Genomic DNA, 23,353 nt, shown 5'->3' on the forward strand with positions numbered 1-23,353 from the left:
AAAATAATTAAATAAAGGCAGTTCTCCAGAAAAAAATATTTGATTGTAGTTCTGCAACTACTTATTAATAATTACGTTAGGTCTGTGAAATATAGCAGTTTAAAGAAAATTTTTAGCATTAACAATTATAAGTTCTGTGAAATACAGCATGCAACTTAAATACATAAAATTTTAATCATTAACAATTGAGTTTTATAGAAGCAATTATATTACAAATTTTGGAATCAAATGTCTTCCAGTTCAAATACCACTGAGTTATGATAATAAACACTTGTAAGTCTTCAGCATTTGCAATTTATATTTCTCTATAGGAAAAGATAGTAAAACTTCTGTCTTAGGAATTTTACTATTGATTAGGAGAATTAATTTTACTCTAAACAGTATAAGAACTCAAAGGTTTTTAAAATAAAATGGACAATTTAGAAAGCTTAAGCTAAAAAATTCTGTGAATCTTCTAAGACACTTAAAAATTAGAATGATGTGTCAAAAAGAACAAATTGAACTTTTATAACCTTAAAAATTTCAACCAAATGACTTGTATGCATGCATATAAGCATAACCAATGGACACAGACACTAAGAGGGTGAAGGCATGTGCCGGAGATGGGAGGGAGGCTGGGGGGAGGTCAATAGGGGGAAAAGGAGACATATGTTCTACTATTTGTAATGCTTTAAACAATAAAAGAAAAAAAGTAGCAAAGAAATAAGTATTTTGCAACCACAAATTTTGGGTAATTTAATAAAACATCTTTGTAGTTGTATTCTAGATCTTAAAGAGAAGTTAATGAAAAACAACTAAATATATAAGTTATATTAATTACTGATAATTGTACCTTCTCTCAAAAACAGTTTCATATGTAAAATCCTAGGCAGCTTATTTAAATTTCCTGTGCCTTTACTTATTTCAGCGTCAGTAAAATTAATACACTAATTATAGAAGTTTCTAAGTGAAAAATCAATAGTAAAATTGGAATCCCAGACTAGTCTTCTTTCACTATATTCATCATATTTCAGCCATGGGCTTAGTTTAAAAGCCAAGCTGCTTTTAAAATTAGCTTATGGAAAACACTATTATTTTGCCATGAAAAAGGCTAGCAAAAGAACTACCAATTAGAGGACAAATAAAAAATAAAAACAAAACACTGGCTTACTCAACCCAGAGACATGTGGAGATAATGAAACAATTTTATATTTATAAAGTGCTTTGATGTCACTGATAAAAATATTCTAACCTAATTCTACATTTTTGCAAGGTGGCCCTGATAATTTCCAGGACATACAAATAGTTCTGACTGGACATTTAATACATCAAATTGATTAACAATATCAAATACTATTCACCTTTATTACAGTGGATTAATGGATATATTTAAAAGCTTAATTTAACTGGTTCCAAAACTGTTTCTAGAAAGAAGTGAGAACCCACTTATAGGACTTTAAAACTGAAAAAAGATTTCCCCAGAAACACATTTCTAGAGATAAGAATATATTTAAGCAAGAAGTATGGAGATTTAGGTTAACTTCCACTTTCAACTATTTAATAATAATACTTACATTTGATTTTATATATTTTGGTAATAAAAACATTCTCTGAAAATAAGTTTGCATGTATATTTACAAGAGCTTTGACATACAGTATTTCACTTACTCTTTCCAACATATTTTAAGGTAGCTGTTGTCACATTGATTTTTGAGATGAAAAACTGAGGTTCTGAGACCTTAAGGAACTATATAGAGTGAAGGTATAAATCCAAATTCAATGCTCTTTCTACTATACCACACTCTATAGTACTTTACAATTATCAAACCTCCCAGTATGTAGGGAAGTTGAAGGTTGAAGAACATTAGATCATCATTTGTTACTTAACTTTATTAGAAGAAATAAAATTAATTAAAAACGAATCATTATATGTATTCCTTACCTCTTAAACATTATATTTAATTCGGCCTCTAGCAATCTTCGTAGGTGTTTTGGACATGTTTGTCTTTAAAAATTGCCCTGCTAAGGTGAAACTGTTTTCTTCAATAATAGCAGTTGTAAAAAGCAAAAAAAACAAAGAAACTGAAAACTTAAATGATTTCCAGGATTGCCAAATTTAGTTAATTTTTAGGAATGGAAATTAAGAAAAAGCAATGTTGTGTATGTTTGTACTGCTAGCACAATTTTGGTGATGGATGTATATTAATATTTTAACTGATTTTATAATCTCAGTAATAGAAAAAAAAGGCAGAGATGTAAAAAGGTTTCAAGAAAGACCCTAATGATGATGATTTATCACTACTTTTAGTTTTGTTGCTGCCATTTTCTAACTGGGTAAATTTAGCTAAGTGACATTTAGTTTCTCATTTATAACTCTAGTTGTAAAGTTAAAATAATATATGTAAATGTGATAGGAAAAAGTATAAAATTTCGAAGAAATATAAATGGCAGTATTTTCAATTAAAAAAAAAAAGAACTCTGATAATGCGGAGGTCTTGTGTTAGTTTGCTTTCTATTTTAGGCACAATGACCAATGCAGCAGAGAAAATCAGCCTGAAGCATGAAAATAAAAGTCACAGGCAAACTTCTTATTTCTTACCTGCATACATATGGTATGTGAGCCTCTCTATAAGTTTAATAACAGTTCCTGCTTTGATAATTGGAATTCCAGCCTTGGGCTGCACGTTTTCTTCAAATATTATATTCTCTTCAGAGTCAGGTTCTGCAAATCTATAAACGTCAGCACTAGGGAGCCTCATCTGCTCCTCCTTCTCTTCCTGTAGCATTGTCACATCAAGCATCCTTTCCAGTGTACTCCGGTATTGTAAAGATATCAATGCTGCCATCCAATTGTTTTTCTCTTCAGCTGACTTGGCAGAAAATATAACACTATTTTCATCTTTTAAAATTATTTCAAAAGCATGCTTGTACTCATTGGTGTCATCTTTGTCATTAATTTGTACCTTTCTCATAAAAAACTTTTCTTTAAGACGATATTCTGCATTGCTAGCACCAGGAAGTCTTGGCTGCCCATGATTTGATTTGCAGCAAATCATTAAGCCATCAAAGAGAAATATGTGTCTCTCATGTTTGGCTCCTACACGTGTAAGAGTTCCTTCCATTATAAACTCATTGCAACACTGTCCAATGTCTTTTCCCTCCCAACCATCAATATTCTTCTGAATCTCATTCATTTTCTTGATTGCTAGTTGTTTCCCCTTCATTTGCTGACTATAAAACCGACATGCAGATTCACTGGGATAAAGGAAAAAACATTATTAGTACACAGACAACAGAGAACCTAAAATTCATGTAAATAAAGGGCAATGTAAAGGTATATTTTAAAAAGTTACGTTGGGAAGGTTTTCACTAATTCTAGAAAGATGTTAGTGTTACAAAATTGCACAATTTTGGAAACTGAAGCAACACAATAGAGACATTTATTTTAGTGCTCTAAAAAGAAAAATGACTATTGACAAAATTCTGCCTTATAAATTCAGCTACAGAATAATTATTTCTACCTTGGCTATAGATATTTAGAATAACAAATATTAGAAAGTAGCCCAATCTAGTGAAAAACAGTAACTTAAGAGGTTTAAAAAATTATTTAGAAATGCTCAAGAAGACCTAAAGTTAAAAAAACATGCACATATTATCATTAGGAAACTGGAAGCAATAGTATCAGAATTAATGCCTCAAATTATATACTCCCTAAAATAAGGGATACCTTGACAGAACAATGATGTTGATATAAATCTATCCAATACATTTGCTCTATCTCTCCTTGAGCTTACCAGTTGACTCTCAGGAGGTCTTGTCTGGGAGTATGCAAGGAAAATGCACAATATGAAAGGTTTTTCAAACAATAACAAATTCTCTTGGCTTTGATGTCACTTCCTCTGAAAGACCAAGCTTGTCACTAAAACTATTTTTTCATTGTTTACTTGAGAAGGGAACTGGGATCTCTGAATTTATACCATAATATTCAAGGTGAAAAAAAGGATTATAAAAAAGCAAAAATATTCACCTAAGTCTTCGTTTTGCAAGACTTTTAGAACATATTTTTTCCATCCCACTCTGAACATTAAGTAAAGCTGTTATTGCTTGTTTCAAACATTCCTTGTCTTCTTGATCTTCACTCTTTTCTTCTAATTGCTGTAAAGTGAAAATGACAAATCTAAGCTAGTAGAACAGTTTGGACTAAATACATAAATAAATAAATAAGCCCATTTCATTTAAGGATAAAGCTAACATTGATTCTTCCTACCACAATAACATTTTTAAACTTGTGAAAATATAGTAAAAGTCTTTTTCTTCTTTATATATTACTATCCATATCAACATGCAAGTTTTTCCACATTAAAAAAGAAGAGTAGAAGGAGTGTTAAAAGAATTCACAACCTTGTGACAGGCAGTAATGTGCAGTTTCTCAGATGCATATTACTGAAAAGAAATGAGTGATAAACACTTTTTTTTTTACTTCATAGGACTTTGAACAGAAGTAGGCACATAGGTGAGCTTTTTTTTTTTTTTTCAGTGTGGAATTTAGCCTTAGGTTTCTGATTCCAATATTAATGTTGTAGGTAATGGGATGATAAAAAAGATAAATGTACAGAAAAATATGCAATATAATGGAGAGAAACTTGACACAAAATTAAGGATCAAATTTTAACTCTACTTCTGTGTGACCTTGGGGCAAATTAATTGATTTCTTAGCTTCACATTTCTCATCTGTCAGATGAGTTTTTTAGTATTTTAATAAAAAGCCTGCCCTGCCTACTTTATAGGTTTGTTATTAAAAATCAAAGCCCTCTGAGATGATCTAAGATGGTGGTGGTGTAGATGGATGTTACAACCACCTACTCCCAGGACCAAATTGGAATTACAACTAAAATATAGAACAATCAACTTGAACAACCAACTGAAGACTAGCTGAAGAGAAGGCTCATAACCAAGGATTTACAAAAGCCATATTGAGATTGGTAGGAAGGGCAGAGACTGAAGAGGGATATCTCAGCTGCAGAGGTTCCTCCTGAGGAGCTGGGGTCTCCACCCCAAGCTTGGTTCCCCATCCCAGAGCACCACAGCCAGGAAGAGGCACCCACATAACTCCTGGCCATGAAAATCAGAGGGAATTCTGTCTGCCAGGGAGAAACAGGAGTCGTAGAGACATAGGTACCCTCGTAAAGGTCCAACACACAAAATCTCATTTGCAGCCACTTACCCTAGGCTCTGGCTGAGAGAGTGGGAGCAGACTGGAGTCCCATGAGGAGAGACTGGGGTTTGTGCTCTGGGGAGACAGCTGCCAGGACCCCTGTGCTTAGTCCCTCTCCAACACTAGCAGATGCCATCATTCTTGGGTGGTACTCCCCTCCATATGGTATCAGCCTAGGGCAGTGGTTCTCAACCTTCCTAATGCCACGACCCTTTAATACAGTTCCTCATGTTGTGGTGACCCCCAATTTCATTGTTACAAATTGAACATAATTAAAGCATAGTGATTAATCACAAAACCAATACGTATTATATATGTGTTTTCCGATGGTCTTAGGCGACCCCTGTGAAAGGGTCGTTTGACCCCCAAAGGGGTCGCCACCCACAGGTTGAGAACCGCTGGCCTAAGGGAATGCAATAGTCCCACCCTTTGGATTCCCTGTTGCCCCACCCTGCAGAGCTCATGCCCTCCTGAGGAGTCAGCTACCTGGGCTAGGGTAGAGGTATGGACAGGCTCAGGAGATGTCAATGACTGAGTGGTGTAGCTTTGGAGCAGGGGCCATTCCCCCCACTTACTGCTACCCATGAGCCTGACTGGTACCTCAAGAAACAAGAAAAATCTCAAACGTTCTAACTTTACACTTAAAGGAACTAGAAAAAGGACAATAAATGAAGCCCAAAGTGAGTAGAAAAAAGGAAATAATAAAGATCAGAGCAGAAATAAATGAAATAGTCTAAAAAACAATACAAAAGAGCAATGAAACCAAGAGTTGGTTGTTTGAAAAGATGAACAGGATTGACAAACTTTTATCTAGTCTCATCAAGAATAAAAGAGAGAGGACCCCAAATAAATAAAATCAGAAATGAAAGATAAGTAACAACTGACTCCACAGAAATACAAAGGATTGTAAGAAAATATTACAAACAATCATAGGCCAACAAATTGGACAATCTGGATGAAATGGTTAAATTCCTAGAAACATACAATCTTCCAAAACTAAATCAGAAAGAATCAGAGAATATGGATAGATTACAATTAATGAGATTGAAGCAGTAATTAAAAAATCTCCAACAAACAAAATCCTGGACTGGATGGCTTCACAGGTGAAATTTATCAAATATTAAAAGAAGAACGAACACCTATCCTTTTCAAACTATTCCAAAAAATTAGAGAGGAGGGAAGACTTCCAAGGTCATTTTACAAGGCCAGCTTTACCCTAATTGCGAAACCAGATAAAGATACTAAAAGAAAGAAAATTATAGGCCAATATCCCCGATGAACATAGATGCTAAAATTCTCAGCAATACATTAAAAAGATCATATACCATAATCAAATGGGATTTATTCCAGGGATGCAAGGTTGGTACAATATCCATAAATCAATAAACGTGATATACCACATAAACAAACTGAAGGATAAAACCACATGATCATATCAGTATAGAAAAAGCATTTGATAAAATACAGCACCCATTTATGATAAAAACTCTCAGCAAAGTAGGAATAGAGGGGAACATACATGACAAACCCACAGCCAACATCATACTCAATGGGAAAAAACTAAAAATGTTTCCGTTAAGATCTAGGACAAGTCAGGTATGCCCCCTTTCACCACTCTTGTTTAACATAGCACTAGAAGTTTTAGCCACAGGAATAAGACAAGAAGTAAAAATAGAAAGCATATAAATTGGAAAAGAGAAAGTAAAAGTAAACAGAGGTTGTGTTATCTGCTGCACAACACAGAAGAAACAAATTTGCAATTTAGTTCAGGAAAACCAACAACACACACACACACACACACACACACACACACACACACACTGAACCCCCCAACCCAAAACCAAAAAAACCAACAATCCTCAACACAACAAAATCCAGTTATCTAGCACACATACAAAAAAGGGGGGGGTGGGTAAGTAGCCTATATTCAGGGGGAAAAAGTCAATTTATAGAAATTGACTCCAAATGGGCCCAGAGGTTGGTTGGATTTAGGAAAGACTTCAAAGTGGCTTTTATGATCATGTTCAAAGAATTAAAGGAAAACATGGTCTTATTAAGTGGATAGGGATTATCTGGAAACTATCAAACGAAATCCAAATGGAAATTCTAGAGTAAGTATAATAACTAACAATTCTATTGACAGATCAATACAAATTACCAAATTCAAGAAAATGAGAAAAAGGGATTTAAGAAAAATGAAGTTTCAGAGACTTGTGGAACAACATAAAGTAGTAGAACCAATATACATAACTGGAGTTCTAAAAGGAGAGGAAATAAGAGAAAAATGGCCAAAATGCAAGAATAATGTAAAAGCAAGTTAAAATCTGAAGTGCAGCAAGGAGTTTGAAACTTTAAGCAGGAAATTAATACTTTAAAATGAAAGGATCTCTCCTTATGAAAATAAAATACCTTTTAAAATAATTTTTTTTCTTATTAGAGAGAAAATTACCAAAACTATAAATGCCCCTCACAGCAGTTTAGTTTATTTAAAATTGGAATAGGACAATAATCAGGTATTTACTTATAATAGCTCCTAAATTACACTATTCTATGTTTAACTTTAGATATTCAACATCTGTGGTCAGATACAATACCATTTAGCTCACAGCTTTGAGCTCATCATTTCAGGATGATTTCTAAATTTACAAAGCCAGTTCAAGGGAATAAAATCAAGACAGACCTCTACTGGGGTTATTTTTATGAGACTCAGAGAGAAGTTATGTTTTCTAAATTTCTTATTGTTGGTATTAACACATCAGCTCATAGACAGTGTAAAAAATGGTCTTGAGCATATAGCACTTAAACCAGATGCATGCACAATATAAAAAAGTAGGAGAAAAATGGTCTAGAGTAGAAGATGTTTGATATTGTCCAGTTTCCAAAATGGAAAGGCAGTGAACCAAAGCCATTAACACATGCACACAAGGTATTTGTAAAAGGGGACTGCAGAGCATATTTCTTCACAGAGAGTTTTTGGCACACCATGTGAAGGCCATTAGTGGGTGTTTAAAGTAAATGAGGTAGTATGATTCATATTTGCCTTTACCAATTTGTTTTACATAGCATTGAAAAAAAGAGACTACTTTGGGAGGGAAAAAAATCTCCTATGTTTAATATTTCTCAGTTCTTGATCCTAAGTTTTCCACTTATGGCACCTCGCAGTTCTCAGTTTTTATCTGTAATCCTTTCCCATGATTCCCATACTTAAGCATTTGGTGCGTGGGCCAACACTCTAACCACTAATCAATACCGGCCAGGGCTATCCATAATCTAAAGGCGACATCATTAGATACATAAAATATTTAAAAGGTAATTATCTTCGAGCTACACTACTGAATTATAATTTATATATAGTAAGGTTCCCCCTTTTCCTAGTTAATTTCAGTATATAACAGGAAAAAAAAGGGGGGAGCAGAATCCTTTCCTTTTAGTCAGTGCTTCTGAAATTGAGTATTTTTGAACTGTGATAACATGGTGAATTTTTACTGGGGTTATACATAGTTCACTGTTTCTAAAGTAAAGACAAACAGTTTTATAGACATAGTTGCAAACTTGAGCTACGAAAATTAGGTAATAAATCTTCCCCATTTGGCCTTATCCCCATACTATCTAAGTCTCTAAATCTGCTGAGGTCCCAAAATGGGTTACTTGGATGCATAAATAAATCCAATGTTGTTTCCAAATAACCATCAATGTAAACAAAACGTAAGGATACAAGATAAAAAATATCTGATCGTTGCTTTAAAATTCACTATTAAAACTGAAGAAAATATGCCACTTTTTTGCAGATTCATTTGTATTTGCTTAACTAGAAAAAGAAAATAGATACAGACTAATATCCATGGGTGCTCACATAATAATTGATACACAAGTTGGTAAAAAATTGTATCACAATTGAATACTTTTCTTACCTTTAAAAGTTCAAAATAATGTAGACAGTGGTAAACAGGGGCTAGAAGCAGTCTGGGTAGAACATACTGAACAGCTTCTTTAAAACCTTCGCCTATTGACTAGAAAACAAAGTGATTTAATTTTTTTTAAGTTTAGTTTTCAGATATCATATACCTTGATTTAAAAATAACTATACCTGTAAATAAAGTGCCGCTCCAGGCTTTGATAACTGACTAAGGAAACGATCATGAAAACCAGGTCGTAAAATATCTCGAGCATATGATTCATATGGATCAAATGCCAGTTCCTTAGAAAATAAAGAAGATAAAACATAAATTATCTTTCTCCAAAGTAGAACATCAAAAAACCCACAATCCACACAGAAAAATTAAATTATGGGCACATCTATACCAGCACAATTACATCTTCCCTTTAAAGCCTCCAAACAAGATTACATGGCTATTAATTATAATTTTAACAAAATAAATCTAATATTTTCAAGTAAGACAGTAAATCAATTTATTCTGATGAGTAATAAGAGCCTTATATGTTATGACACCTCATCAACAGATTCTAGTAGAGTATTATCAACAAACATGGTCATAAGAATTGGGAGACTTTGGGTTCTAAAAAACAAGCTTAGCCTAAACACCAAAGAATATAGATATCTACAACTAGATAAACATTTAGATACTGGTGCCAGACATTTATTTTCTCATGGTGATTTCTTAGTGGCAGACTTTTACTTTCATATTCTGTAAGTCAGAGATAACAGTTTATAATCATCTAAAATTCATTGTTACAGTTTTCACAAGACATTTAAACAATTTAATTCAAATTATCCAAAAATTTACCATCATCAATCATTAATAAACTAAACAACTGTAATAGTTATGTCTAAAAGATTAGAATTTACTGGTTTTGATGATTCCCGAGGAAAAAAGAGTAGGTATCTAGATTTTAGCAGGAGGTAGGATCTCTACTCTTTCCCATCCTATGTCATATTCTAGGTAAAAAAACAAAATTATAAAAGAGGTGCTCTAGATTCTAGCAAGAGCTTTCTATGAAGGGTAATTCTAGAAAGAGGAAGGGGACATCTAGTGGAGGCGTGCAGCAAAAGGAAAAGACCAAAAAAAAAATGACGTTTATGTATTAATTAGCCTTAATGTTATCAGATTCTTTTTTTTAAGGAAAGACTGAATAACAACAACACAAGATCAGGAATCAGAAGACTTCAGTTCTGTTCTTTGGGAAATGCAATATGGTATACAAAATTCCAAGTCATCTGAATTCTTGAACTGGCTCCTAGTTCATTTCCCAATTTTAATACTTTCAATTGTTTTCCCACTAAAAATTTCTATAGTAATATAACACTGGAAATTGCAGCCCAGCTCATTGTAGATTTTACTGGAATGGAGAGTTTCAATAATAACAACAGAAAGGAGTCAGGTATCAAGAAACCAGAAACACCAATCAGAAAGGATATATGTACCCAGATGTTCATAGCAGCACAATTCACCATAGCTAAGATCTGGAAACAGCCTAAGTGCCCATCAGTAGATGAATGGATTAGAAAACTGTGGTACATCTACACGATGGAATACTATGCTGCTGTTAAAAAGAAGGAACTCCTACCATTTGCAACAGCATGGATGGAACTGGAGAGCATTATGCTAAGTGAAACAAGCCAGTCAATGAAGGAAAAATACCACATGATCTCACTCTTTCATGGATAATTAAGACCATTACAAACTTTTGAACAATAATAAATACATTGGCAGAGCTGCCTCAAACTGATTGTCGGACTGCAGTGGGAAGGCCAGGGAGGGTTGGGGGACAGGAGGGAGGGGAGTAAGAGATCAACCGAAGGACTTGTATGCACCCATATAACCATAACTAATGGACATAAGACACTGGGGGGTAAGGGAGGGCAGGGGCTTGTCAAGGGCGGGGGGGAAAAAAGGACACTTATGTAATACCCTTTGTAATACTTTAAGCGAAAAATAAAAATAAATAAATAAATAAATAAATAAATAAAAAGAAAGGAGTCAGGTATGAATTAAGTGGATGGGAGAGAGAAAAAAATGTGATCAGATGCTTCTAAATTGTGTATCTTGAACTCTAGACATCATATACAGCAGATAATGTTTGCCCTCTTCCCCTTTCAATACACTTTATTTAGAGAATTTTTATAAGAACTATATACATAAAGAAAAGGCTACACAGTGTAGTGTCTTACAAGCATGTCTTTAGAGTCATAGAGTTCCAATTTTTATTGCACTACTTTTTAGCTGTGTGACCTTTGACAAACTACTTCCTCTTTCTAAGCCAGCTTCCTCATTGGAAAATGTAGGTAATACCTACTTCAAGGGGTTGTTTTAAGAATTAAATATCATATACAAATGCTTACAATTGGGTATGCATGTAATAAGCACTAAACAAACAGTACCTAGTATTATCATTCTAAAGTAGCTAATATTAAGAGAAAAAAAAATTGAAAACTAACTGGGAATCCAAGCTCTAATCACATAGGTTTATTCTTAAGGATAAATTTATAGAATGGCAAGCATTTCTAAGGACCCATGTGTAAATTAATAGATGACTTTATGATTAGTTTTCTGGTTTAAATGCAAAACTTATAAAATTCATAAATATTTTAATAATATACATAACTATGTATTATCTGTTAGAACAGTGGTTCTCAACCTTCCTAATGCCGTGACCCTTTAATACAGTTCCTCATGTTGTGGTGACCCCCAATTTCATTGTTACAAATTGAACATAATTAAAGCATAGTGATTAATCACAAAAACAATATGTAATTATATATATGTTTTCCGATGGTCTTAGGCGACCCCTGTGAGAGGGTCATTCGACCCCCAAAGGGGTCGCGACCCATAGGTTGAGGAACCGCTGTGTTAGAATATTCTAAATGTACAGAAAAGTACAGAGAACAACCTAACATTGCTATCTTCACCATCTAGCTCAGAAAAGCAATATTTTATAATACTGCAGATTAAAACAAAACAAAACACTATAGGTATAACTGATCTCCTGGATTATGTAAAATTGTACCATTTAACATTCCCACCAGCAAGTATAAGGGTTCCAATTTCTCCACATCCTCATCAACACTTATTTTCCTTTAAAAAAAAATTATAGCCATCTTAATGAGTGTGAATTGGTACTTTACAATGGTTTTGTTTTGCATTTCACTAATGACTAATGATGTTAAGCATATTTTCATGTGCTTATTGCTATTGCATATTTTCTTTGGATAAATTCCTATTGAAATCCTTTGCCCATTTTAAAGTTGGGATGTCTTTTTATAAGAGTTCTTTATAGCCAAAATCAGTTTGGCTCAGTGGAGAGAGCGTCGGCCTGCGGACTCAAGGGTCCCAGGTTAGATTCCGGTCAAGGGCATGTGCCTGGGTTGCGGGCACATCCCCAGTAGGGGATGTGCAGGAGGCGGCTGATCGATGTTTCTCTCTCATCGATGTTTCTGGCTCTCTATCTCTCTCCCTTCCTCTCTGTAAAAAATCAATAAAATATATTAAAAAAAAAAGAGTTCTTTATATACACTGAATACTAGATTTTTAACATATAATTTGTAAACATTTTCTCCCATTTTGTGTGCTATCTTTTCACTCTTGATGGTGTCCTTTGAAGTACAAACATTTTTAAGTCCAAATTACTTATTTTTTCTTGTGCAGCTCATGGGTTTGGTGTCATATACCTAAGAATCCTTTGCCAAGGCCAAAGTCATGAAGACTTAGCCATGCTTTCTTCCAAGAGTTTTATAATTTTAGCTCCTACTTTAGGACTTGGATCTATTTTGAGGTTATGTTTGTATATGGTGTAAAGATTTCAACCTCACTCTTTCGTGTTCCTCATAACTTTAGAGTATCATTTTTTGAACAGAAGTTTTAAACTTTCTTTAAAATATATTTTTTTATTGATTTCAGAAAGGAAGGGAGAGGGAGAGAGAATCATTGATAGGATGCCTCCTGCATGGCCCCTACTGTGAATCGAGACCACAACTCGGGCATGTGCCCCTGATTGGAATCGAACCTGGGACCCTTCAGTCCCCAGGCCAATGCTCTATCCACTGAGACAAACTGGTGAAGTTATTTATTTATTTATTTTATTCTTTATTGTTTAAAGTATTATATGAGATTCCTTTTTTCCCCCATTGACCTTTCCCCCACCACCACCTCCCCCAAGCACAAGTCCCCTCACCTTCCTACTGTCTGTGTCCATTGGTTTTGCTCATATGCATGCATACAAGTCCTTTGGTTGATCTCTTACCCCCTCACCCCCCACCTTCCCTCATAGGTTGTACAGTCTGTTCGATGCTTCTATGTCTCTGGTTCTATTTTTGTTCATCAGTTTATATTGTTCATTATATTCCACAAATGAGTGAGATCATGTGATATTTATCTTTCTCTGACTGGCTTATTTCACTTAGCATAATGCTCTCTAGTTCTATACATGCTGTTGCAAATGGTAAGAATTCCTTCTTTTTTACAGCAGCGTAAAATTCCATTGTGTAGATGTACCACAGTTTTTTAATCCACTCATCTGCTGATGGGCACTTAGGCTATTTTCAAATCTTAACCTTTATAAATTGTGCTGCTATGAACATAGGGGTACATATATCCTTTCTGATTGGTGTTTCTTTTTTCTTGGGATACATTCCTAGAAGTGGGATTACTGGGTCAAATGGGAGTTCCATTTTTAATTTTTTGAGGAATCGCCATACAGTTCTCCACAATGGCTGTACCAGTTTGCATTCCACCAGCAGGGGAAGAGGGTTCCTTTTTCTCCGCATCCTCTCCAGCACTTGTTGTTTGTTGCTTTATTGATGATAGCCACCCTGACAGGTGTGAAATGGTACCTCATTGTTGTTTTGATTTGAATCTCTCGACTTTGAGCATGTTTTCACATGTCTTTTGGCCTTCCGTATGTCCTCTTTCGAAAAGTGTCTATTTAGGTCCTTTGCCCATTTTTTGATTGGATTGTTTATCTTCCTTTTGTTAAGTTGTATGAGTTCCCTGTAAATTTTGGAGATCAAACCCTTATCGGAGATAACATTGGCAAATATGTTCTCCCATGCAGTGGGCTTTGTTGTTGTTTTGTTGATGGTTTCTTTTGCTGTGCAGAAGCCTTTTACTTTGATGTAGTCCCGTTTGTTTATTTTCTCCTTAGTTTTTCCATTGCCCTTGGAGCTGTATCGGTAAAGATATTGCTACGACATATGTCTGATATTTTGCTGCCTATGGAGTCTTCTAAGATTTTTATGGTTTCCTGTCTTACGTTTAAGTACTTTGTCCTTTTTAATTTATTTTTGTGTATGGTGTAAGTTGGTGTTCTAAGGCAGAAGTTTTAAACTTTTAAATCTCTTCTTTAATGGTTTTCACTTTCTATGTGAAAGAAACCCTTCCAATCTCAACATCATAAATATGTTCTATATTTTCTTCTGAACTTCTAAAGTTTTGTTTTTCATTTTTAGATTTTAAATCTATTGATAACTTTTTGTGTATGACATGAACTAAGTAAGAATTTTGTTTCTCTCTATATGGATAACTATAATTCTCCGCCCGCCCCCATTTGGTCTTTGTAACCTATAGGCAGTATTTCTATTTTTTTGGTAACTCTCCTAAATGTTTTCAGTATAAATATAGTTTGTTATCTTTAATTTTTCTAAATTTCAAAGAGAGTTTAAAGTTGTTCAATTTTTCTGTCTTTCTAAATACAAGCCCACTTTACACACTGTATAATTTATTACTGGTGCTTAGAAGTTTAGTTTAACCTTTCCTTTTAAACACACACACACAAAAGTTTGGTTTTTAAAATATACAGAAGTTTATCAAAATTACCAACACATTTCTCAACTTTATTTCTTATATTCCTTGACTGCCCTAAGTAGAACTTTCCTTCTTGCTGAAGAACATCGTTCAATACTTCTTCTTTTTTATTTTTTTATCTTATTGACTTTTTTTACAGAGAGGAAGGAAGAGGGATAGAGAGTTAGGAACATCGATGAGAGAGAAACATTGATCAGCTGCCTCCTGCACACCTACTACTGGGGATGTGCCCGCAACCAAGCTACATGCCCTTGACTGGAATCGAACCTGGGACCCTTGCTGCAGTCTGACGCTCTATCCACTGAGCCAAACCGGTTACGGCCGTTCAATACTTCTTATAATGAGGGCCTATGGGTAGGAAACTCTCTTGGTCAATGTCTGCTGTTTTTGTTTTTATTTTTAAATTCTTTATTGTTTAAAGTATTACATAAGTCTTCTCTCCCTGCCCCGATTGACCTCTCCCCCGTGTCTGTTTTTATTTGTTTCTCACTTTTCCCCCCTCTGAATTGCTTGTTAAATTGAGGTATAATTTACATAAAGTCCACAGTTAGATGAATTTTTATATGTTTATGCAATCATCTGTATAATCAACACTCAGATAAGGAAAACTTATCTACAACAACTGCTATTCCCAAAGATCTGTTTATATAAAGAACTTCCTACAAATGCAATTATAGTATTTTGAGTCTTATTTTGTGCAACATTGTTGCCTTTAAAAAAACGGTTCATTCTTTTATTATTACCCTATAGCATTTCACTGTGTGAATATATCACAGATTATCCATTATGAATAAACCTGTTACAAACATTGTTGAACATGCCTTTGGTAAATACAGGCATTCTTTTCTTTTTCTATGTGCCCAGGAGTGAAACTGCTGGACCATAGCGTACATTGTATTCTTAGCTTCAATAGATATGTTAAACAGTTTTCCAAAGTAGCTGCAGAATTTACACCCCCTCCACCAGCAATGTAGAGTTCCAACTGTTCCATGGCTTTAAATTGCATTTCCTTGATAATAATGATGTTGAGCACCTTTTGTTCTTTTAGGAAGTACTTGTTCAGGTCTTTTGTCAGGTCTTTTATCTATTTCTGCAAAAACCTAAGTTGCCTATCTTTTAGTTATTGATTTGTAGGGGTTCTTTACATACTCTGGATACGAGTCTTTCATTGGTTATAGATATTACGATATTGTCTCCCAGTCTATAGCTTGCCTTTTCACTCTTTTAATTTTGTCTATTGATGAACAGGTGTTCTTACATTTAATGTAGTCTGGTTTATCAATCTTTTCTTTTATGGTTAGTGTTTTTGTGTCCTGTTTAAAAAATCTTTGCCTATTCCAAGGTCATGAAAATCTCATTTGCTTTTGCTAGCTTTACTATTTTAATCTTTGTGCTCACTCTTTTTAAAATTTTATTTTTCAATTACAGTTTACATTCAATATTATTTTGTATTAATTTCAGGTGTATAGCATAGTGACTAGACAATCATATACTTTACAAACTGGTCTCCCAATATTTCAAGTAACCACTTGACACCAAACATAGTTATGTACTAACTCTTGAATAAAGGTTTAGTTGGGCAGAAAACACTATTTTCCCTTAGTATTTTGAAGATATCACACAACTGATTGCTAGCCTCTTGTTAAAACCTCCTGTCATTCTCAGTGTAGTTTCCCTTTTGCCTCTCACAGTTCATAACATATTCTATTTTTCACTACAATGCTTTTGGCTGTGGTTTTTAAAAAATTTATCCTGTCCAATATTTGGAATTCATTTTTTTTTAAAATATATTTTATTGATTTTTTACAGAGAGGAAGGGAGATAGATAGAGAGTTAGAAACATCGATGAGAGAGAAACATTGGTCAGCTGCCTCCTGCACATCTCCTACTGGGGATGTGCCTGCAACCCAGGTACATGCCCTTGACCGGAATCGAACCTGGGACCTTTCAGTCCGCAGGCCGACGCTCTATCCACTGAGCCAAACCGGTTTCGGCTGGAATTCATTTTTAATCTGGGAACTTGTATCTTCATTTCTGGAAAATTTTCAGTTTTTATCTCTTCAAATATTGCTCCTCTATCATTCTTTGTCTGAAATACCTATTAGATGTATATTGAAGCCTTTCAATGTACCCTTAATTACTCTTATCTAGCCTTTTATATTCTTATCTTGGTCTCTGTGTGTCACATTCTTAGTGAATTCCTAAATTCATTAATTTCATCCTTGAACTAGATCTGGTAAACGTTATACTACACTATGAGTTTTTATTGCACTGCATGTATATTTAATTCCCAATATCTTTTCATACCTACTTGTTCTTGTTTCCTTCCTGCCTGTTTTGTTTCACAATGTCTTTTTTTATACATGGATCATATGCTTTTATTTATCTAGTTGAGCATCCTAAACTTCCTTTAAATTCTTTGTAATCTATTGTACAAAATTAAATTAATCTGGAATGAATTCATTTTGTAATTGTTGATTTTGTTAGATATCACTCCAAGCATTCGACTTTGTCTTGTAGTTTAGAATTTTGTATTATAGACTTCTTAGGGGGGAGGCTTTAAATTTTTGGTTTCCTTTTTTCTCTCCCATTCCTATATGATCACTCATTCAGACCAGAATCTGCTCTTAAAATGACTTTTCAAAAAGGTCTCAGGCTCTGTAATCATATTGGCTGATTATTGTGGGATACTCTGTTAGGTTTTAAAGCACATTTGTTATAAAGTAGTGTTTCTGTCTCTTCACCTCAGGTCCACAACTTTCTATAAATCCTTATAAGCATCAGGTTGGCAGATTTCCCCAGTATCCTATTACAACCAGGGCCTCGAAGCAAGAAGCCTTGCCCACTTCTATGGAACACATTTAGTCCTTATTATTCTTAAGAGCTCAACACCCAGCTATCAGAGCTCACTCCTTGAATGTCTATTCCATTTCTAATCTTATTTTTGCCTAAAAATTTTGAACTTTTTGTTTTATAACGCCGTGTTATAATAAAATGTATAGATTTTAAAATGAGAACAAAGCAAGAGCTAGAAATCTCAGAATGAATATCAATGCTAACTTATTAGGACTCACATATATTTCAGCATTTGAAATATCCAAGGAGACTAATCATTTTTCTAACCCCATGATATCTGAATCATTTCACCACTCCTATTCTAAATAACAATGTGTGATTATCATATATTGAATAGCTTACTGTGTGGAGATGGTTAGCTAAATATTTTAGGTAGGTTATTTTATTTGTCACAAAAATCCAGAGTTCTATTATTATCCTTGTTTTACAAATATAGATATAGAGGTTTAGAGATGTGAAATAAAATGCCCATGGTTACATAAAACTAGTAAGTAGCAGAGTTTAGATGGAACACACTATAGAGGCCAAATTCTATGGCCTCTTCACTGATAGGGCCTTCATCAACTTTTCTTATCCTTGCTGTGTTAAGATAGACAATTGAGTGTCAGCTGTAAATGCCTCCCCGCTATGGGATCTGTGTTTTTTTAATGAACAAGAGACTACTTTTTCTGGGTTCCATAAGAGAAGCAAATGTTAACAATGACCCTCTGAAGGGGCAATAAAGCAGAGTAGACAGCAGTTAATATCTATGACCCTAGCTGGAAACAATAATTAAGATTCCAATTTCAATGCAAAGCAGGACTTTTATGCAGTTTTGTTTTGATGTATAATTAAAGTACTTACCTCTGCTAAGTCTTCAAAACAGCTTCCTACTAGTGGATGGGGACTGCCTTCATCCGTCATTTCTACAGTATCTTCTATATGGCCCAGTAACTTTACACTAAGTTCATGTATATCTACTATACGACTAAATATATTTTCTACATCCTGTTGGGAAGAAAATAACACTGTTAGGTTGTATAATAAAAAACAAGTTTTGAGCCAATAAATCATTTTAAAATCACAAAATTTAAACATGGTATATACAGTGAGAAATTTTAACAACTTACAAATTTAAGTAAAAGATAATGCAAGAATTCCTTTTGAAATAATGTACAATTTGCAAATGCATTTCATTTCTCTAGGTCAGTGGTTCTCAAACATTTTGGTCTCAGAATACACTTACACTCTTAAAAATTATTAAATACTCCAAAGGGCCTTTGTTTATAATTATACCTATTAATATTTACTATATTAGAAATTAAAACCACAGAAATCTAAAAACATTTAAAAATAACAATAAATAGCATTTTTATGAAAACTATATTTTTCCAATACAAAAAAAATTTACCTGAGAAGAATGGCATTGTTTTATGTTTTTGCAAATCTCTAACATCTAGCCTAACAGATGATGATTAAATTTACATATATATATATTTCCACATTCAATCTGTTGTGGTACACTGTTTTGTTTAAAGCATATGGAGAATATCTTGCTTTACACAGATATGTAGTAGGAAAAAAAGGAGTATTTTAATAGTTTATTCAAATAATTATGGCTATCCTTTTCTTTTTCTGTATAGTTTCTTTGAGTTGTAAGTTATATACCATAAAATTCACCCTTTTAAAAGGATACTTCAACAGTTTTCATATATTCACAGAGCTGTTCAATCATCCCCATTACCAATTCCAAAACATCTTCATCACCCCCAGAAGAAAGCTTGTATCCATTAGCAGCACTCTCCAGGCTTTTCTTCCTCCCAGTTAATGGCAATCCTAATCTACTTTCTGTCTCTATGGATTTGCCTGTTCTGGACATTTCATATGAATGGAATAAATATCATTTTATGATATTACACAAAATTCAATAAATAGTAGTTTCTTAAAGTTAGTTTTGATGTGGAATCTGAAACCATATCAATTCTGTACTGTTACATTAAAATTCATTGGCCTATTTTGAACTCTGAATGGATCTTTTACCCATGTGTGATTCTGTAGCATTATGAATTTGGTCACTTGGAAAATGAGTCCATTGAATTCTGCAGATTTTCCAAACATTAACATATTTTCACTATACAATATTAAAGACCAAATCCATTAGCATTATTACAGATCATGGGAGTGGATACAAATTTTCCCAAACTCTAATTAGCTAGAAAGTTCAAATTTTATCACTGTCAACAAACACTGCCAGTTATTTTCCTTGAAGTAACAGGTATGCTTTATTCATTTTTTTCTCCCCATTTGATTCATTTTTGGAAATGTCTGCCAGATATACATCTGAATAACCATAGTTTGTCAATAATTCTTTCATAAAAGTTGTGTTTCATGAAAAAGGCAGCTAATTCAGTTTGCAACTCAAACAGTGCTTTTTTCTCAAGACAACCACCATACTTTGGTATATAGCAGAAATGCTTTATTCCAGCTTCCTATCCGCCTCAGCTCTTCTCTAACTTGGGCTTGAAGCATGCCCATAGGCTCTTGTTCTACTAGTAATGACAAAGAATCTATATGAATCCATGTAGCACCCCTTTACTTCACTTAGCATTCTACACTTCTATTATCTTATATTACAAATAGATATGCATATAAGAATACTCAATATAACACTCTGTAACTTCCATAAGATTTTCTGTAGGATAGATTCCTGGATAAAGACTTCTGTTACCAGGTTTGTATTTAAAATATCTATGAATATTTTCTTTAAGAGTCCACTAGTTTACCTTTCCATCAGTAGTGTATGGGAGTAACAGTTTTGCCAAACTCTTACAACACTGAATATTGTCAATCTTAATTTTTAGAAAATTGCTTAGATAATTGAAAAACAAGTACTAGTTTGCATTTATTCAATTACTGTTTTTGTATTTGATTAATTTTATCAGTGACGATACTTTTTTGTCAAATCAACTTTGAGGCATGATACATATCCAGTAAGATATACCTATTTAAATTTACTTCCTGATGAGATTTTGTTCTTCACTAGAACTATAACAATAATCAAGATACAAAACACTTTCATTACCATAGGAAGTTTCCTTGTGCACCACCCCCTTTAATCACTACTACTCCCCCAAGAAATCAGTGATCTGCTTTCTGTCACTATAGACTACAACTGTCTTCCTAGAATATTGAACAAATAGAATTATAAGTAGTCTTTTGTATCCATTCACTTGTTGATGGATATTTGAGTTGTTTCCAGTTTGAGACTATTATAAATAAGCTGCTCTGAACATTCATGAACAAGTTTTGTATGGACATGTTTTAATTTCATCTGAGTAAAGACCTAGGAATGGAATTTCTAGGTAGAATGGCTAGTTTATGTCTAATGTGATACAAAACTGCCAAACTCTTTTCCTAAGTATTTACACTGGATTGCCTTCTCACAAGCAATGTGGGAATTTTATATTCTCATAAGCTGTTGCTCCACATTCTTTTCCACATTTGGTATTGGCAGTCTTTTTAATTTTAGCCTTTCTAATGAGTGTATAGTAGTATCTCATTGTGGTCTTAATTTGCATTTCCTTGATGACTATTGAGGATGAGCATTTTTTGATATCCTTTTTGGTCATTGGTCTATCTTCTTTTATAAAGTGTTCAATATTTTTGTCCACTTAAAAATATCAGGCTATTTTTTAAATTATTGAATTGTAAAAGTTTTTTATATTCTGGATACAAGTCCTTTGTTAGATATATGTATTTCAAATAGGTTTTACCAATCTGTGGCTTACCTTTTTATTTTTCAGACAATGTATTTGGAAAAGAAAAAGTTTTTAATTTTAACAAAGTCCAAAATTCATTTTTAATTTTATAGTTCTTGACTTTTGTATCCTAAGAAATCTTACATTTTTAAAACAACTTTATTAAAATATAATTTATATACCATACATTTAGACAATTCAATGGTTTTTACTATATATAGACTTGTACAACTCATAATTTACTCCTTTGTTTTTTAATGTTTACTCATTGCCCTAACTTGAGCCCCAGTCTCAGCCTCTGTAGTGAGCACTGCTTCTTCATCAGTCATCAATAGCAATGTGGCTACAGTTCTAGGAATTACTAAAATAAAACTCTAGGCAATCTCAACTGTTCTCACTCAGCATTCCCTAGGACTCTATGAGATTGGTTTGATCATTATTGTAAGATCAGTAACCTATTCTCTAATTTTTAATGTTTTTGGCTCCCTCCTTTGTGCTCTTCTCCAAAATACTGTTGTTATACTTCTATTAGTGGCCCAGTGCACGAATTCGTGCACATTGAAAGGAAATTAATTAGAAGGTGGCTGGCGGGGTGGGACTCGGCGAGATGGGCCGGACAAGTCCTAGAGCCAATCTCCCACGGTCCCTCCCCAGCTGGCCACACCTGGGGTGGCACTGTGGCTCAAAAGGCATCTACAGAGTGAGCGGGGGTCCCTCCGGCAGGTGGGGTCCCTTGGCCTGGCCTGCAGGGATCAGCTAAAACTGGCTCTCTGACATCCCCCAAGGGGTCCCAGAGTGCAAGAGGGCACTCTGCAAAGTTGCTGTCATACAGGGTGTGGAACGCAAACACATGTGTGCAGTAAACCAGAATCAGGGCGACAGTGCCCCAGCAACAACATAACCCACAGCTGAAGGTGTAATCGTATGGCCCGTGAGGAATCAGGTTCCCTCCTCTCTGGTTTCACGGTGCGTCACCTGAGAACTGCCGCTGCCAAGTCACTGCAGCTCAGCAGCCCCTGTGTTGAGCATCTGCCCTCTGGTGGTCAGTAAGCGTCATAGTGACCAGTCGGATGAAGGAAGGGACACCTAGCATATCAGCCTTTTATATATATAGATTATGGTAATTACCACATTGTATTGCAATTTAATTTTAAGTTTATATTCTCTGTCTTGACTAGATTAAACTTGAGGGAAGAATTTTTTCCTTATTCATCTTTGAATCCTCATTGCTAAGTATGGCACTTAATATATGCAGCACTGATAAAGTTCTGGTTGAATGACTCAAATGTGTTAAATTAAACAAACAAAAAAATATCTGCTTAAATAAGAGGTTTTTTCTTTGAAGTACATTAAAGATTCTGTGAATTCATTTCTACTTATATAATCAGTCTAGTTTCCAATTTATAATGTTAAATTTATTGACATGGTTGTAGCAACTTTGTGATCATAGTCACTGTGAATTAGATCCCACAACTTAAAAATGTTTGACAAGTTAGCAATCATGAACTATAAAAATTCAAATTTCATTGGTCATGTAAAATTAACAACACATGCAATGATATACACAATGATACTTACATTAGCTGAAAACAATTTTGAATTGGAGACAAAGGGCTCTCTAAAAACTTTTATAATTAAGTTCAGTTCCCTTATGTATTGCCGAATTTCTGCCATAAATGCCTTTACCAAATCATAGTAAGTCTGCTCCCCTGAGGTGGAAGGTTCTTCATCAGTTAAAGATAATATATTTATATCTTCCACATCTTGATGAAACATATCCATCAACACCTACATAGTCAAAGAGATTT

The 23,353-nt window shown here is 34.1% G+C and overlaps 1 protein-coding gene across 2 annotated transcripts in view; it reads right to left on the minus strand.

Moving 5' to 3' along the window:
- Window positions 1-23,353, minus strand: part of SOS1 (SOS Ras/Rac guanine nucleotide exchange factor 1) — a 105,558-nt gene that overhangs the window by 39,417 nt on the left and 42,788 nt on the right. For both annotated transcript variants that reach the window (XM_070429056.1, XM_070429055.1), the window contains exons 5-10: window positions 23,124-23,333; window positions 18,652-18,795; window positions 9,282-9,392; window positions 9,106-9,204; window positions 4,007-4,134; window positions 2,579-3,234 (exon numbers count right to left, since the gene is read on the minus strand). In XM_070429056.1, the coding sequence (XP_070285157.1) occupies window positions 2,579-3,234; window positions 4,007-4,134; window positions 9,106-9,204; window positions 9,282-9,392; window positions 18,652-18,795; window positions 23,124-23,333 (1,348 nt within the window). The remainder of the gene's footprint in view (window positions 1-2,578; window positions 3,235-4,006; window positions 4,135-9,105; window positions 9,205-9,281; window positions 9,393-18,651; window positions 18,796-23,123; window positions 23,334-23,353) is intronic.

Source organism: Myotis yumanensis, unplaced genomic scaffold (assembly GCF_028538775.1).
Source record: "Myotis yumanensis isolate MYYU_CA2020_CCGP unplaced genomic scaffold, mMyoYum1.0.hap1 SCAF_11, whole genome shotgun sequence".
NCBI lineage: Eukaryota > Metazoa > Chordata > Mammalia > Chiroptera > Vespertilionidae > Myotis > Myotis yumanensis.